Source organism: Pongo abelii, chromosome 2, assembly GCF_028885655.2.
Source record: "Pongo abelii isolate AG06213 chromosome 2, NHGRI_mPonAbe1-v2.0_pri, whole genome shotgun sequence".
NCBI classification, from domain to species: Eukaryota; Metazoa; Chordata; class Mammalia; order Primates; family Hominidae; genus Pongo; species Pongo abelii.
The window spans coordinates 13,454,688-13,470,340 of NC_085928.1; the positions used below are offsets into that span (position 1 = coordinate 13,454,688).

The 15,653-nt window shown below is 46.9% G+C and overlaps 1 protein-coding gene across 24 annotated transcripts in view; it reads right to left on the reverse strand.

Annotated features, from left to right (window-relative positions):
• KALRN (kalirin RhoGEF kinase) overlaps positions 1 to 15,653 on the reverse strand; it is a 687,608-nt gene that overhangs the window by 136,251 nt on the left and 535,704 nt on the right. Inside the window, exon 1 of one of the 24 annotated variants that reach the window (XM_024244999.3) lies at positions 2,333 to 4,469. The exons of 16 other annotated variants lie outside the window; for them this stretch is intronic. In XM_024244999.3, coding sequence (XP_024100767.1) covers positions 2,333 to 2,417 — 85 coding nt within the window. In that variant the 5' untranslated portion in view covers positions 2,418 to 4,469. Of the gene's footprint in view, positions 1 to 2,332; positions 4,470 to 15,653 lie in introns of those variants that run through there. 7 more of the 24 variants (XM_024245000.3, XM_054551379.2, XM_054551378.2 and 4 more) reach the window with 7 other exon arrangements.

A 15,653-nucleotide genomic window follows, 5' to 3' on the forward strand; every position in this document is an offset into this window, starting at 1 on the left:
AAACAACCGGCCGCCTTTATCTACAAGGTGGAGTGGGGAGGTTGCCTTTCCATTGTATTTTCCCTAAGACCAGAGGAACTGGTTCAACTGAAAATGGAGGCAGTCAGTCCCTTGCAGTGCACACCCTCCACTTGAGGGACAGCCTCAAGACTCTCCCCTCAGCCCTTCTGGGTGTTGCAAGCCTCTTCCCAAAGAGTCCACAGACTCTGGGCCATGCACTCAGGCTCAATACAGACCTTATCTTTTCAATCTGTTTTCAAATTGATGCCTACAGGCTGAGTGGAGACTGTTTTCGGTTAGAGTGAGCCTGAGGGAGCCTCAGGGCATGCCCAACACCTCAGACACGACCCCCAGCCTAGCCACAGGCAGGAGTTTTCTTTGGAGAGTGGCTAACTCACCTCCCCCACCATCGTCCTCTGATGAGCCAGTTTTTCATCTTCACACATTTCAGATCTAGGGGAGTGAGGAGTAAAGCAGGAGAAGGCCCTGGGCACCCACCTTGCCACCCTTCTTTTCCCTTTTAAACTGGTCTCATTGCTTGGACCTCTGACTCCCTCAGTCTTCATCTGAGGGTCGCTAGCCTTTTCAGCTCCGGCTCCTATGATAGCCACTCACACATCTCCTCTCCTAGCCATGGAGCCAGCAGCCACTGCCTTCACAGGCCCTAGGCAGGAGGCACCTAGTAGGCCCTGGAGCCAGCTCCCCAGCCCCTCCCCTGCATCGCAGCGAGAGGGAAAGTCAGGCAATTCCTCAACAAAACAAGGGCCAGCAAGACCCCCAGAGAGTTACCCTGCAGGGCAGCCAGGGCTGTCACACATCTGGACTCAAGGAGGCAGCTGTGGGGGCTTCAGATAAGCACAACCCCAGCCCCCACATTCTGTCTGACAGGAAACGGACTCCCAAGAAATCCTGCAGAGAAACTCTTTGCGGGGAAAGCAGGGCAGCCTTCGAGCGAACCCACCCACTCAGATTCCCCTTGGCCATTTCCTGCTTCCTCCGCGCTTTATTCCCCCTTTCCCTCAATTCCCAGCCTTGGTTTTGAATGCTTCTGAATCAGACTTAGAGGGTCCCTGGCCCCTCACATTCCTTCTTCATCTGAATTCTGGTTTTTAGAGCTCAAAACCACACGGTTCCAGGCTGTTCTAATTAAATGCAGAGATTGAGACAATCTAATGCTAAGATTATGACCTTAATGACTTGCAGGAAAAGTCACTCAGATTTAATTAGTTTTGGTAAACTTAAATCTGCTCAGGATAGAAAATTTCTCAGGGCTATGTTGCGTGTTTGTGGCACAGAGGATGCTGAAAGGTGGCTTGGATGAAATTTATTCACCAGTAACTCAGTCAGAAAGTTCCATTAGGATTTTGCATAGCAGATGGGATGGGAGACTGGGTTGGGTATTGTAAATGGGGGTGGAGGCCAGAGGCCCAAAAGGTGAAACTTTTTAAAAGGGCAAATGTCAAGTAGGGGCTACATTCTCATTTCTACCCACACAAAAACAGTCTTCCCCCACTATCCTAGCGTGTGTTAAAGTGACATGAACAGCCTTAGGAGCATCTGCTTATCCTATTTGGGAAGGTTCCGATTTCTTTTTCAGGAGAAGCCACACAATTGAGAACCCTCCCTCTGTGATCCTTCTCGCCCTCCTGTTCGCCGGCTGCTTTGGGGGGAAATTGGGTGCTTCCTGCAAGTCTCTTCCACGACATTAAGATTAGCAGAATAATTAAATACAGTCCTAATTGGGCACAGAGAGAGTTGTTAATTAACGAGCCAAGCTCCGGCCCAGAGCTGCAAATCCACGCTGGCCTGTGAAAACTCAGGCAGAAAAAAATGTGCTCCAGTCCCATGAGAAAATTGTCACTTGGCAAAAATATTTCCTGGTGTACAGACAGGTATCAAACACATTCCTGTAGCCAGGAGTCACATGTTAATCCCGCAGCTGAGATCCATGTGTAAATGAGAAGTGAGGTAATTCGCCACTATAGGGACACAACGCGGCTCTGCGTCCCCTTCCCACCCCCGCGTCCGCATCCCACTCCCTAGCAGGCTGGCGCCCTGACATCCAAAGTCGCTGCTAGGTGACTGAGTTCCCAAACAGCAGCTCCGCATCCAAGTCAGAACCTCACCGCCAGCCAGCGAGCGCGCGCGCTCTGTCTGGGAAACTGTGAAACGGATCGCAGCAAACTCTCTCCCTTCGCCGCCCTCCTGATCCCCAGCCCCATCCCCCTACCCCAGAGGCCTCCCCAACCCTTCCCTCCCTACCACCCTCCCTCGCGCTCATCGCGACCAGTCTGGCTAAGAGAAGGCACCAAGGCCGCCGACAGCCACTCACCTCTGCACGGGAAGCAACAGCAGCACTTAGCAAAGAGCCACCCCAAAGAGGGACCTCGGGTGTAAGCCCTGTCGCCGCCCTTCATGTTGCCCCGCCGCCCCAGCGCTCCCGCATGGCACGGGGCGCCAGCCCGGGGTGAGAGCGCGGCGGGAAGGAAACTTCAGCGCCGCCGCCCGAGAGCCGGCTCCAGCCCTCGCTCCCGCCCTCCCCGCTGTGCTCTCCCCGCACCGCGGCCGCAGCTCTGACTTACTGGGAACCACTGCCACCTTGGGAAGCGGGGAGGGGCCAGGCGGGGAGGGAGGGCCTAAGGGGCGGAGTTCCAAGGTCCAGCTGTGGGCAGGAGACCTGGCCAGCAGCGGCCGGAGCCTTATGCAACGCTGCCTGTGGCACCAGCGTTGTGGGCACGGGGCAAATGGGTGGAGTTTGAGCCCTTGGCACCAAACAGGTAGGTACTCCTTATGTGCAACTTCCTCCCCTCAAAGGCCACCACAATGGGCATTGGCTTAAAAAATACAACTAGATAGGGCCAAAGAGGTAAGAGAGGGGCAGACTTAGATGGTCCAAGACTCAAGGATGCCCTTTTCTTCCTCGCAGCCTCACGCGTTCCCTCCCCACAGCCTCCTCTGTATTGAAAACACCGTCCCCAACCCTTTCCTTTCCTTCCGTGTAATGCTGATTACTAATAATGATAACAGTACCTCATCTTGATCAGCTCTCCAACTGTAGTGACGTGAAAACACACTCTGGGTTTGGAATCATACAACCAACCTTCAAAGCTCAGTTTTGCTGCCTGCTAGCTGTTTGACCTTAGGCAAGTTACTTCACCTTTTATCTTCAGTTTCCCCATTAAAAAAAAAATGTAAAAGAATTCCTATATTCCACGGTTGTAGATTTTCTTTAAAAAATTTTCGTTAATAGAGGCAGGGTCTTGGGTCTTGCTATGTTGCTCCAGCTAATCTTGAACTCCTGGGCTCAAGTGATCCTCCTGCCTTAGCCTCCCAAAACATTAGGATTAGAGATGTGAGCCACCACATACAGCTGATGGCAGAATTTAAAAATATCTATGGATGTCTCCCAGAGTTGCTGATTTAGTAGGTAGGAGGTGGGGCCCGAGAATTTGCATTGCTGCAAGTTCCCAGGTGATGCTGATGTTGGTATAGGACCACACTGAGACCTACTTGAGATTCAGACTTTTTCCTTGCCTATTTGGCATCTGTCCCCTTGTCTTTTTGTAACAGCACCTTGACTTGTCTTTGAGGAACCAGTCCTCCTCCCTTCTCAGGCCATGTTTCTGGGCTAACATCCTGTTACAGAGGTGAAGTTTAATATTTCCAGGTGAATGAATGCCTACAGAGAAACTTCGAACATCTTACTTATGGTGCAAGACTTCCATTCACCATCCGCCGTGCCCAATATGCCCAGTAGACCTATCATTCCTTTACTTATATCCCTATCCCTATCTTTTAAATCTTTTTCATGTTTCAAGGCCAAGCTTGCTTTCCACAACCCCCTTGAAGCCCACTTGGATCACATCAGTGGGACCTTTCCATGAACCACTGTATTACTCGCAGGGTGTCTCTCCCATTCCTTTGTGTCCAGCTTTAGGGCAAAGGGCCTGCTGGAAACACACGACACTCATAAAGAGGGCCCATTCATCAGAAAAAAGGGAAGTTTATGGGAGGAATGAAAAACAGAAGCTTGATCACCCAGGTAACCAATGCCTTCCTGGAAGAAACACACTCATGGGACAAGGCTTTTAAAAGTTACCAGGATTTGGGGCTTCCTTTTCCAGTTGGAACCACGCTTAGATTTGTGCTTTATTTATCTATGTGACAGCCAGGCATGGTTGCTCATGCCTGTAATCCCAGCACTTTGAGAGGCCAAGGCAGATCACTTGAGCCCAGGAGTTCAAGACCAGCCTGAACAACGCAGGGAGGCCCTGTCTCTACAAATAATAGAAATAAATGAATAAGTACATAAATGAGCGGGGCTTGGTGGACCATACCTGTGGTCCCAGTTACTTGGCAGGCTGAGGTGGAAGGATCACTTGACCCTGGGGATGTCAAGCCTGCAGTGACTCATGATTGTGCTGCTGCACTCCAGCCTGGGCAACAGAGTGAGACCCCATCCCCCCCAGCTCAACCCCCCAAAAAAATATGTGCCAAGGCATCTGCCACATGGTTGGGATACCAGTAAATGATCGAAGCATGACCTAATGAGCAACAATAGCTTACATTTATTGAGCATGTATATGCTAAGCAGTTTCCTCCATGTTTTCCGTATATTATCTCATTTATCCTCATAAAAAAAACCTTGTAAAGTAGTGTCCTGTTTTACCTTTGAAGAAACTGAATTAATAAACCATGATGAGGCTTTAATGGTTTAATTCTAAAGAAAAACTCTAAAAAGCTTCGCCCCTTTGGAACAGTAGAACATAAAGTCAAAATCTACCCTCTAGTTCTGCTACTGCCATCTCCCTGATGGTTTCTCTTGGCAAGGTTTACATAAGAACGTCACTGTCAAGCAGGAAATGAATCTCTGGTGCTCTTTCTAACACATACAAAAACAGAGAAATTACAGTTCAAATTGCTCATGTTGGCTGGGCGCGGTGGCTCACGCTTGTAATCCCAGCACTTTGGGAGGCCAAGGTGGGCGGATCACCTGAGGTCAGGACTTAAAGACTAGCCTGGCCAACATGGTAAAACCCCATCTCTACTAAAAATACAAAAATTAACTGGGCATGGTGGTGCACGTCCGTAATCCCCACTACTCGGGAGGCTGAGGCAGGAGAATTGCTTGAACCCGGAAGGCGGAGGTTGCAGTGAGCGGAGATCGCACCATTGCACTCCAGCCTGGGCAACAGAGTGAGACTCTGTCTCAAAAAAAAAAAAAAAAAGTTGCACATGTTGTCTGCACCCAAGATTCCTGATTCACTGACCATCCTGATAATTGGTCAGTCTCATTTTGCCAGGCTGAATTACTGCAGGATCCTTAATCCTCACATAGTTATCCTGGGTTCCAGTTCTGACCCACAACAACCAGCACTATTATTTAGTTCTCTCTTCCATGTCACCAAAGACAATACATATTTTGTTTTTCTTGCAAGCCCAGACCAAAAATGTCTGTAAAAATTAACTTTATTTGCTTGTGATCCATAGTATGGATGCTATGGTCCAAGGCTCAAGATTTGGTTTACCCACCCAATCCATCTCTTTTCACACTTTGGGGGCATTATGATGGGAATTCAAAGATGCTTCAAAATTTCATGGGGAATAACCAGTTTGTTTTTTACTGAAATCTTCCCTCTTGGTTTTTGTGTTCAGATAACACTGGATCACTTTTTTGTCACAATTCTTTGCAAGAGACTAATGACATATCATCTTGCTGAAACTGGCTTGAGTTACATGTTTGAGAAAGACCCAACTCTTACTTTAGAAATCAAATACCAGTAGACCCTAAAGTGGTCCACTATAGGCAAAATGGATCCATTGGGCATGTTTCCACTGATACTTTTTTTTTTTTTTTGAGCAGAGTCTCACTCTGTCACCCAGGCTAGAGTACAGTGGCACGATCTCGGCTCACTGCAACCTCTGCCTCCCGGGTTCAAGCAATTCTCCTGCCTCAGCCTCCGGAGTAGCTGGGAATACAGACATGCGCCACCACGCACATCTAATTTTTGGGATTACAGGCGTGAGCCACCGTACCCAGCCTCTACTAATTCTTATAACCTAGGAATTCATCCTACTCTCAATTTAAAGGCCTAAAACCATTAGGAACCTCTTCTTATCTTAAGTTGGCAAGGTCAATACATTTTTGGCCATCCTGGAGATTCATTCTGGGGTTAGACACCAATAACTCAAGAGTCCCATTGCCATCCTCACATGCATTCCAGAATGAGACTAGCCAATGTCTACAACCTAACAAGGAAATCCTTTCCTTTCCTTTCCTTTCTTCTTCTTCTTATTATTTTAATAGAGACGGTTTTGCCATGTTCCCTGGGCTGGTCTTGAACTCCTGGGCTCAAGCGATCTGCTCCCCTCGGCCTCCCAAAGTGCTGGGATTACAGGTGTGAGCCACCACACCTGGCCATCAAGGAAATCTCGAACAACATGGGGACACTAACTGTTTGTGGACCTACTCGTTAATCATCAAATACTTACTGAGTGCCTACTCTGTGTCAGGCTCTGTTCTAGGTACTGGGTCTACATTGGTGAACAAAAACAATTTCAGTCCTTCTGAAGCTAGCTACTAGGACAGACTCATCATGAATGTGAGAGAAAAGTGAATCCACATCAGATATGTGACCAGGTTTATTAGTTGAGAGGGTTAATAGATGCCTAGATTTTCTAGCCTGCATCCAGATGTTTTAAGTTAATATTCTCAAGACAATTTAGAAGGGATGGTGGAGGATATGATTTTAAAACATTGGTGCTGATAAGAATCAGGAGGGAAGCATTTAAAAATATTAGGCATTAGCATTTTTTAGGCTCTGGGGTGGAACCAAGTTTGAGGCCATTGCTGCCTGAGTCTCCCCTCCCCGCGCCCCCCCCACACACACCCTGAGATTTAGATCAATTGACTTTGGGTGCAACTGGGCACAAGTATTTTAAAAGTTCCCCAGGTGTTTGTAATATGCAGCATAGTTTGAAAACCACTGGTGCAGTACAGTGGTTCTCAAACTCGAGTATACATCAGAATCACCTGGAGGGTGTGCTAAAACACAGATTATTAGGCTCCACTCCCAGAGCTGCTGATTTAGTAGGTCTGGGGTGGGGCCTGAGAATTTGCATTGCTATAAGTTCCCAGGTGATGCTGATGTTGTTGGTACAGAAACACACGGAGACCTACTCGAGATTCGGACATTGTCCTTGCCCATTTGGCATTTGTGCCCTCTTCTTTTTGTAACAGCACCTTGACTTGTCTTTGAGGAACCAGCCTTCCTCCCTTTTGATGCCATGTTTTTGGGTGTGGCTGACATCTTCCCCTTGTCCACCCTCTACTCCAAAGATAAGCCCATGATCTGGGTGTGGCCAGGCAGCCACAGGGATTGGTTCAGATTTAGCACATGACTCGAGTTTATGCAATGAGCATAAACCTTGCGATCTTAGCAAGAACATCTGAGAAAACAGCAATCTCTTTCTACAAGATTTCTAAGTTGATGGAATGTTAGCCTAAAGCAGCTGGGGGTATTTTGCTATAACAATGTGGGAAGAAGCTCTCTGAGAATGAAGCCAATACAGGGAAAAGATGAGAGAGAGAGAAAAGAGAGGTAGGTTTCCCATGATATCATTTGAATAGCTAGAGAGGCTTCTTCCTAAAGCTTTCTTCCTGGACTTTACTTGTGCCCGCCCCATGCTTATACATTCCTTTTTGTGTAAGCCAGTTGAATGTCTATTATTTCAGGGTTTTCACATACCTACCCACCCACTCCCAAAGTTCAGGCTAAAAACTCCTGAGCTATAAGCAATATATTTAAAGTAGTCTCACTTTTCAACTAGGTGGCTGAGTCTCATTTACATTTTTGGCAGACTTTGTCTTCAGTGATACCTGCAGCCTAAGTACATTTTACATGAATAAGGCTTTCTGCCTACCTATGTGACCACTTTATGTCCCACCCTCATTTCCAACAACAGTGAACCCCAAAGAATTTCTGGTATCAGCCTGCAGATGTAGTAGGCCAGGTATGCCACAATGCCAGGCCTGACATCAGGCACCAGTGTGAGTGCCTCTCCCTCCACATTAACCACAGTCTTCAGTAACACTGGACCATGACCTCAGGTACCTATCTCTTCCACTAACAGACATATGTCATTTTTTTTTTTTTCCTTTAGGGTTATTCTCTTCAGATGGACAGGAATAGAATTTTACTAAATCACAATCATTTCCCCACATTTCTTACAGCTCAGGACAGAGAAAGAAGGAACAGCAACCATGCCCCAACCCAGGCCTAGAGATTCATAGGAGACCCTTCTTATTGTGACAAGTACTGAGACCTTTTATAGAACATAGGCTCAGTGAGCCATGAACATAGTTCCTGGTGAGCGCAGAGGCCAGGCCCTGATGTCTTTAACTCCACTCCAACCATTCCCTTGCTCTCCTTTCCCCACAGGGGTGATTCTCACTTGTAGCACTCACCCCTAGATTTGGATTCTACAGGGTTTTTTTTTTTTTTTTTTTTAGATGGAGTCTCGCTCTGTCACCCAGGCTGGAGTGCACGGGCACATCTTGGCTCACTGCAATCTCTGCCTCCCAGGTTCAAGTGATTCTCCTGCCTCAGCCTCCCGAATACCTGGGACTACAGGCAAGCGTCACCAAGCCCGGCCAATCTATGGGTTTTAAAAAGCTCTGCAGAGGATTTCAATGTGAAGTCATGGCTGAGAACCACAGACTTTAGGGCCCAAGGCCACTCACACCGTGGATGAGTTCCTGCATTGTAGAGTTTAGGAAACACTTGGACACAAATGGTTTTACTTTCTCAAAGTCTGACAATCGGTCCCTTGACTCATTCTTCCACTGCCTGCCATGCTCCCTGGTTGCTAACTGCAGGTTCCTTCTCATCTTCCCTGTGTAGATTTCTGATCTATGAACTGCCTGATTGCTGATACCAGGATGGCTAATCAATGTTCCCAAATTACCAAGACCTGGCCTCCATTTGTGGCTGTGGCCTAAACATTTAAGATTCTTTCCAAGTACTAATCATTTATTCAACAAATAATTGGTCTTGGAACATTTACTATTTGTAAGTCACTAAGCTAACCTATATATGGGAGTTTATAAGGAAAATGTAAATTAAATAAGGCCTGTTCCCTGAGAAAAGACAAAGAAGAACAGGGTGAATTCTAGCAGAAGTTGGTTTAATTTTCTGTGGCAGAAAAAAGAAATGGAAACAGAATAGTACTGGACATAAGGTAGGGGTTTCTTCTTTATGTGAAAAAGAGGAATTGAGACAATAGTCATCAGTAACCAGAAACACTTCAATACTTCAACTAGAGAGAGGAGGTACAATGTGTACACTGCTTCTATATTTAATCTGAACTCCAAATATGGTGGTGTTTTTTTTTTTTTTTTTCTTTGGAGGCAGGGTCTTGCTCTGTCATCCAGGCTGAAGTGCAGGGGTGTAATCATAGCTCACCATAACCTCAAAATCATGGGCTCCCACCTCAGTCTCTCAAGTAGCTGGGACTATAGGCATGTACCACCACACCTGCCTAATTTTTTCATTTTATAGAGATGGGGTCTCACTACATTGCCCAGGCCCTTGGCCTCAAGCAATCATCCTACTTTAGCCTCCCAAAGTACTGAGACTACAGGCATGAGCCACTGTGTCCAGCCCAAATTTTTTTTTCAAAAGTGTATAATATCTATGTGGGTAACTATTCCCAGGTAATATGTGTTATTTTAACAGTAATGTGTTCAGAAAAATTGTGCTTGCCAGAATCACACATAGTAATCTCTTCTTCTTATCTCTGTTTAGTGTGGTCTAACCACTGCACCACTGCTGGCCCCATGGGTACCATCATCCACTTGGTGACAGGCAGCTCCTGGACTCTAATGACTGAACCATTACTGAGCTCACTCCATATGTCTTCACCTACTGACCTTTAAATGTGTTCCTCTGCACTTGCCCACCTGACACCTGTTTGCCTCTTTCTAGCTGTCTCACTTATCCTCAAGAGAGGCCCCAGCTCAGCCTGCAGCCACCCTCTTTTTCTTTTTTCCAGGAAGTATTACTGATCACTGTCTGGTCTGAACCAGGTTCAAGGTAGGGGGGTGGTTCAGGCCATACTGAGAGGACACAGATGTCTCCCCAGAATGGCCAACATTCCTCTTCTGTGAGGACAGAGAGGAAGAGCTGCTGGCAACAAGGACAGGTTCCTGGATATCTGTACTGAGCAGCCGCCTGAGCTGGCCTGAGCTCAGGGGCAGATGAGCTATTTATCAAAGTGAAAGATGGCTGCAGCTGGAGTTGCTAAAAACAAACCACTCCAGGTTTTATCCACTTCCAAAAACGTTTACCTTTAAGTAGGTCAAAGTGTTCCCAAAGTAGGGCAATAAAAGAGTGCCAGTCTATCACTCTGAGTTTCAATTGAGGTAAACTTATGATTGCTAAGCGTCCACTATGCGGGATGGCATTTTAATTCTGCCGATGCCATCTTCCCTCCTACAGGCACAAATAGCAGCTGCAGCAGCATGTAGATTCACGGGGTACAGTGAAGAGGTTTCTGATGAGTCAAATGGAAAGTGGATTTTGTCTTGATGTAACTCAGGTGAGTTTATTGAGGATTTCCAATAATAGAAAGGATGTACATCTGCCAATAATGGAATGTGGATAATGACCTGCTCATCCTTCAACCAGTCCAAATAAATGAGAGGTACTTAACCCATACATCCCCAGAGAAGACTTCCTCAGTCAGGACTCCTAGCCACAGAACATGATTCCCCATTCCCATCCTCAGGTCCTCCTGCTAAAGCTTAAGCCAGTTTCCTTTACCGTTCTACATGCTGAGCCTGGTCCTTCACATAAGAACTCTGCAGAGGTCCTTGATGCATGATCTGTCCCTCCTTTCTATAAATATTTACTGAGAACTTCTTACATGGCAGCCACTGTTTTAGATGCTGGGGATAGGGCAATGAACACAATAGACAAAATCCCTGTATTGGTAGGGGAGATTTGCAGAGGAATATTCACAAATATGTCAGGTAGTGAAAATGCAATGAAGAAAAGTAAAAGAGAGAAGGGAGTATACAGTGTGATGGGAGAGGGTGGGAGTTAGGGAAGACCTCTCTAATCAGGTGACATTCAAGCAGAAGCAAGTGCGACAGCAAGACATCCAGGTATCTGAGGATCTGGGGTATCTGGCGTGTTCCAAGCAGAGGGAATAAAAGGTCAGGCCCTGAAGTGAGCGTATGCGTGGCTTGATTGGTGAATGGCTCAGTGAGGCAGGCTGGTCAGGTGAATGGTAGACAGAATAACGTCCCCCAGAGATGTCCACATCCTTATCTCCAGAACCTATAAATATGTTACCTTATATGACAAAAGAGACTTTGCAAATGTGATTCTATTAGGGACCTTGAGGTAGGGGAATTATGCTGGATCATTCTGGTGAGGACAGTGTAATGGTGGGTGTTCTTAAAAGCCGAGAACCTTTCCCACTGTGGCCCAGGGGGAACATTACTATGGAAGGAGGATCAGATATGCAACATTGCTGGCTTTGAAGATGGAGAAAGTGTGGTGGTCTCTGGAAGCTGGAAGAGGCAAGAAATAGCTTTTCCCTAACAGCCTACAAAAAGGAATGTGGCCCTGATTGCTGAAACTGTGATTTTAGCCCATGGGGACTCATGTTTCATTTCCACCCACAGAACTGTACGATAACAAGTTTGTGTTGTTGTTTGAAGCCACTGTGTTCATGGTAATTTGTTACAGCAGCAACAGGAAATGAATATATAGGAGATGAAGCCAGAGAATAGGCTCCAGAACAGGTTTTGTGGAGCCTCTTTGCAGTCACAGAAAGGACTTCATTTTACTGGAAATGAGACAGGAGATGCTGGAACATTCTGAGCTGAGACGGGTCTTCAGCCTGGGCCACCTCCCTGCAGCTGGGGGCAAGCAACAGCAATTATCTATTCGCCCTCCTGTGTACAAAGGTGAGGAGCCAGACTTCCTGTGGCCTAGAGGGCCATGTGGAAAGTAAGGCAAGTGGGCACAATCTCAGAATCAAGATTCTGGTTGGGGTTAGTGGACATGGGGAGAAAACAAGACAACCCAATCCTACCACAAGGGCAAAGAAAGGGGCAGGCTGTTCAATAACTGCCTATAGGGCAGAGGGCTGGTATTCAGAATGGCAATTAGCAGTAAACGGATAGACTTCTCATGCTTGTTTGCAGGGTTTGGGTTAAGGCTGCAGTTTCACCCCCACATAGATCCTCGGTGAGGAGTTGTTCTCAAGGAGCAAGTGACACAGGGAAGGCAGTGTGGCAGTGAGAGGAGGGTGCTGACTGCTCTGTCCTGCAGAATCCTGTGGCTGAGAGCTCCTAGAGCTGTGGCCTGCAAGGGCTGCTCCTCAAGGCCTTTGAGGTCCTCCCATCTCTGCCCTTCCCTGAGCAGACAGGATGGGCACATCCCAAGATTGTCTAGACCACTGCCTTGCCTTCTCTTTTCCCCAAGTCACATTCAGTGCATGTCATTCCTGGGTCCCCGTGTTCTTCTAGGGGGAAAGTGCTTTCGGCTTAGCTAGCTGTAAGCAAGAAAACTGCACCATCTTTCCTCTGGGGGAACATTCTGTTTGCTGGGGTAACCTCCTCTCCATCTAGGGGGAAAGTGCTTTCAGCTTAGCTAGCTGTAAGCAAGAAAACTGCACCATCTTTCCTCTGGGGGAACATTCTATTTGCTGGGGTAACCTCCTCTCCATCATCTCCAGCTTCTTCTCAGAAAGCAGTCAGTGGCAGACTTTCTTCTCTGGGATCAAATCCTGAGGCTCTCATTTTAGCTCCGAGCTCCATCAGCTGGTTCATGTGGCTCCAAAGAGCATATTCAAGTTTCGCCCTGACTTCCCCTCTGGATGATAAGGGGCATCATCAACATGTAGATGTCACAGATTTACAGTGGGCACCAGCAGGCATGAAAACATGCTGTTGAAATTGGCATTTAACATAAGCAAAGTCATAGCAGGCTGGCTACAAAAGGGAAAAATGCAGGATCTCTGCAGAGGGACCCAGAGAGACCAGCTCTTTCCCTGGACACCTGGGTCTTCCTGCTTCAGTTCTACTTGGAGGCAGCATGACACTGAGTTGTATTTAGAGAAGGATGTGGCTTGCCCTGACATGTTCCTATTTGAGGCTTTGATTCTAAGCCCTTTCATGTCCTAAAGTATTAGATGGATGTAGCCACAGGCAGGACATCTCAACCAGAACAAATCAGGCCTGAGGCAGTTTCCACGAAACTCCTCTCTGTCCTATTCTTCTTTGAATTAAAGAGTGGTCCCCTCATATACACCCAACACTCACAGTGTCATCACAACCCCCATCACACAGGTCAGCCCATCTCCATAATGTGGTCCAAATGTTACCTTCAAGTACCACAGAATTAATGACAGAGAATAGGTCATGGAGAGGTGCCAGAGGTACAAGCCAAGGAAAAACTCGAATTTTTAGCTCAAATATATCAAATATTATCTCAATCCTCTGGGTTAAAGTCAAAAGAAAGTTATGAGAGGATTAAGCCATTATTTCTTGGGAAATCACAGAGCCAGAAGGACCTGCTGTTGGTGGACTGTAGAAAGGACCCAGGGTAGATCAGGAATAGAGACTGAGGGAAGGGAGCCAGTACAGACAGGAGGTTGTGCTAGGGCCTCTGAAAACCTATGGAGGTGCAATGGCTCGCACTTATAGTCCCAGCTACTTGGGGGTTGCTGAGGCAGAAGGATCACTTGAACCTGGGAGGTCAAGGCTGCAGTGAGGCCTGATCATGCCACTGAACTCCAGCCTGGGCTATAGAGTGAGACCCTGTCTGGGAAAAAAAAAGAAAAAGAAAACCAATGGAAACTAGAAAGAGAACCCTGACCTCTTGAACAATCCTGGGGATGATTCAGGCTGGAAACACCCTGTACTCAGCCCTATAGAAGTATCAGAACTTAGACAAAGAGCAGGCAGGGAACTTCACATTAATTGACCACCTTTGGTGGGGCATAACTGGGCTGCAAAGTCTACCTTGTTGGAGTTTAAGTGCTATTAATCAATTTCACAGATTTTTTAAAATTAGAATTTTTAGAAACGGAGTCTTGCTCCATTGCCTAGGCTGGAGTGCAGTTGTGCAATCACAGCTCACTGCAGCAATGAACTCAAGCCATCCTCTCTCCCGTCCCAGGCAGCTAGGACCACAGGTGTGTGATCACATCCGGCTTATTTCATAGATTTTAAGTGTCTTACCCAAGGTCATCATCTAGCCAGTGGCCAGGATTCAGACTTAGGTCTTCCACCCCAAGACATTTTTTTGGAGACAGGGTCTCGCTCTGTCACCCAGGCTGGAGTGCAATGGCTCAATGACAGCTCACTGCAGGCTCGACCTCCTGGGCTCAAGTGATCCTCTTACCTCAACCCTCCAAGTAGCTGAGGCTATAGGCACTCACTAGCATGCCCGGCTTTTTAAAAATTTTTCCTAGAGACGGGGTCTCACTCTGTTGCCCAGGCTGGTCTGGAACTCCTGGGCTCAAGTGGTTCTCCTGCCTCAACCTCTGAAAGTGTTGGGATTACAGACAGACCATGTTTTTATAGTCTACTGCATACCGAGGTAAAGCCACAGACAACTTTTGTTTTATCCTAAACAATCAGCCTGTGCACATAATAATAAAACCAACCTCACAGTTTAAAAATCACTTTTACTTAACATTTCTACCCTTGAGCCTCCCAGCAACTCTGTTACATAAGCATTTTTATCAGCTTCCTTTTGCATAAACGTGGAAGCTAAACCCAGGAAGATTAAGTGACATTCTACTCAAAATAAGTGGCTTCTCATTCCATACCCTGTCCTCTTCCCACCCCATCTGATTCCCTGAGAACTAAATTCTGTTCTGTTTTCAAAGATTTGCCAGTACCCTTTTAAGGAAAAAAACAGTAGATTACAATACATTAGGTTGGGCCATTTTTAATTGAAATTGCTGTCAGTCAACCTGTTTTTTTTTTCTTTTTTTGAGATGGGGTCTTGCTTTGTCAGCCAGACTGGAGTACAGTGGCAAAAACTAGGCTCACTGCAACCTCCACCTCCCTTCCCACTGCAGCCCTTCCCCCACCCCCACCCCCAGCAGCTGGGACCACAGGTGCATGCCACCATGACCAGCTAATTTTTTGTATTTTTGGTAGAGATGAGGTTTCACCATGTTGCCCAGTCTGGTCTAGAACTCCTGAGCTCAAGTGATCCACCTGCCTTGGCCTCCCAAAGTGCTGGGGTTAAAGATGTGAGCCACTGCACCCAGTCTCAACCATTTTTTACTACAAAAATGGAGATTTCATGCACCCGAAATTAAAAAATTGGACCTCAAAATGAAGATATTTATGCTATGCTTATATGCATCAAAAATAGGATACTTTGGCTGGGTGTGGTGGCTCACACCTGTAATCCCAGCACTTTGGTAGGCCAAGGCAGGCAGATTGCTTGAGCTCAGGAGTTCGAGACCAGCCTGGGCAACGTGGCGAAACCTCATCTCTACAAAAAAATACAAAAATTAGCTAGGGATGGTGGCAAGCACCTGTGGTCCCAGCTACTTGCCACTGTCCTCCAGCCTGGGCAACAGAGTGAGACCCTGTCTCCAAAATAAAAATAAAAATA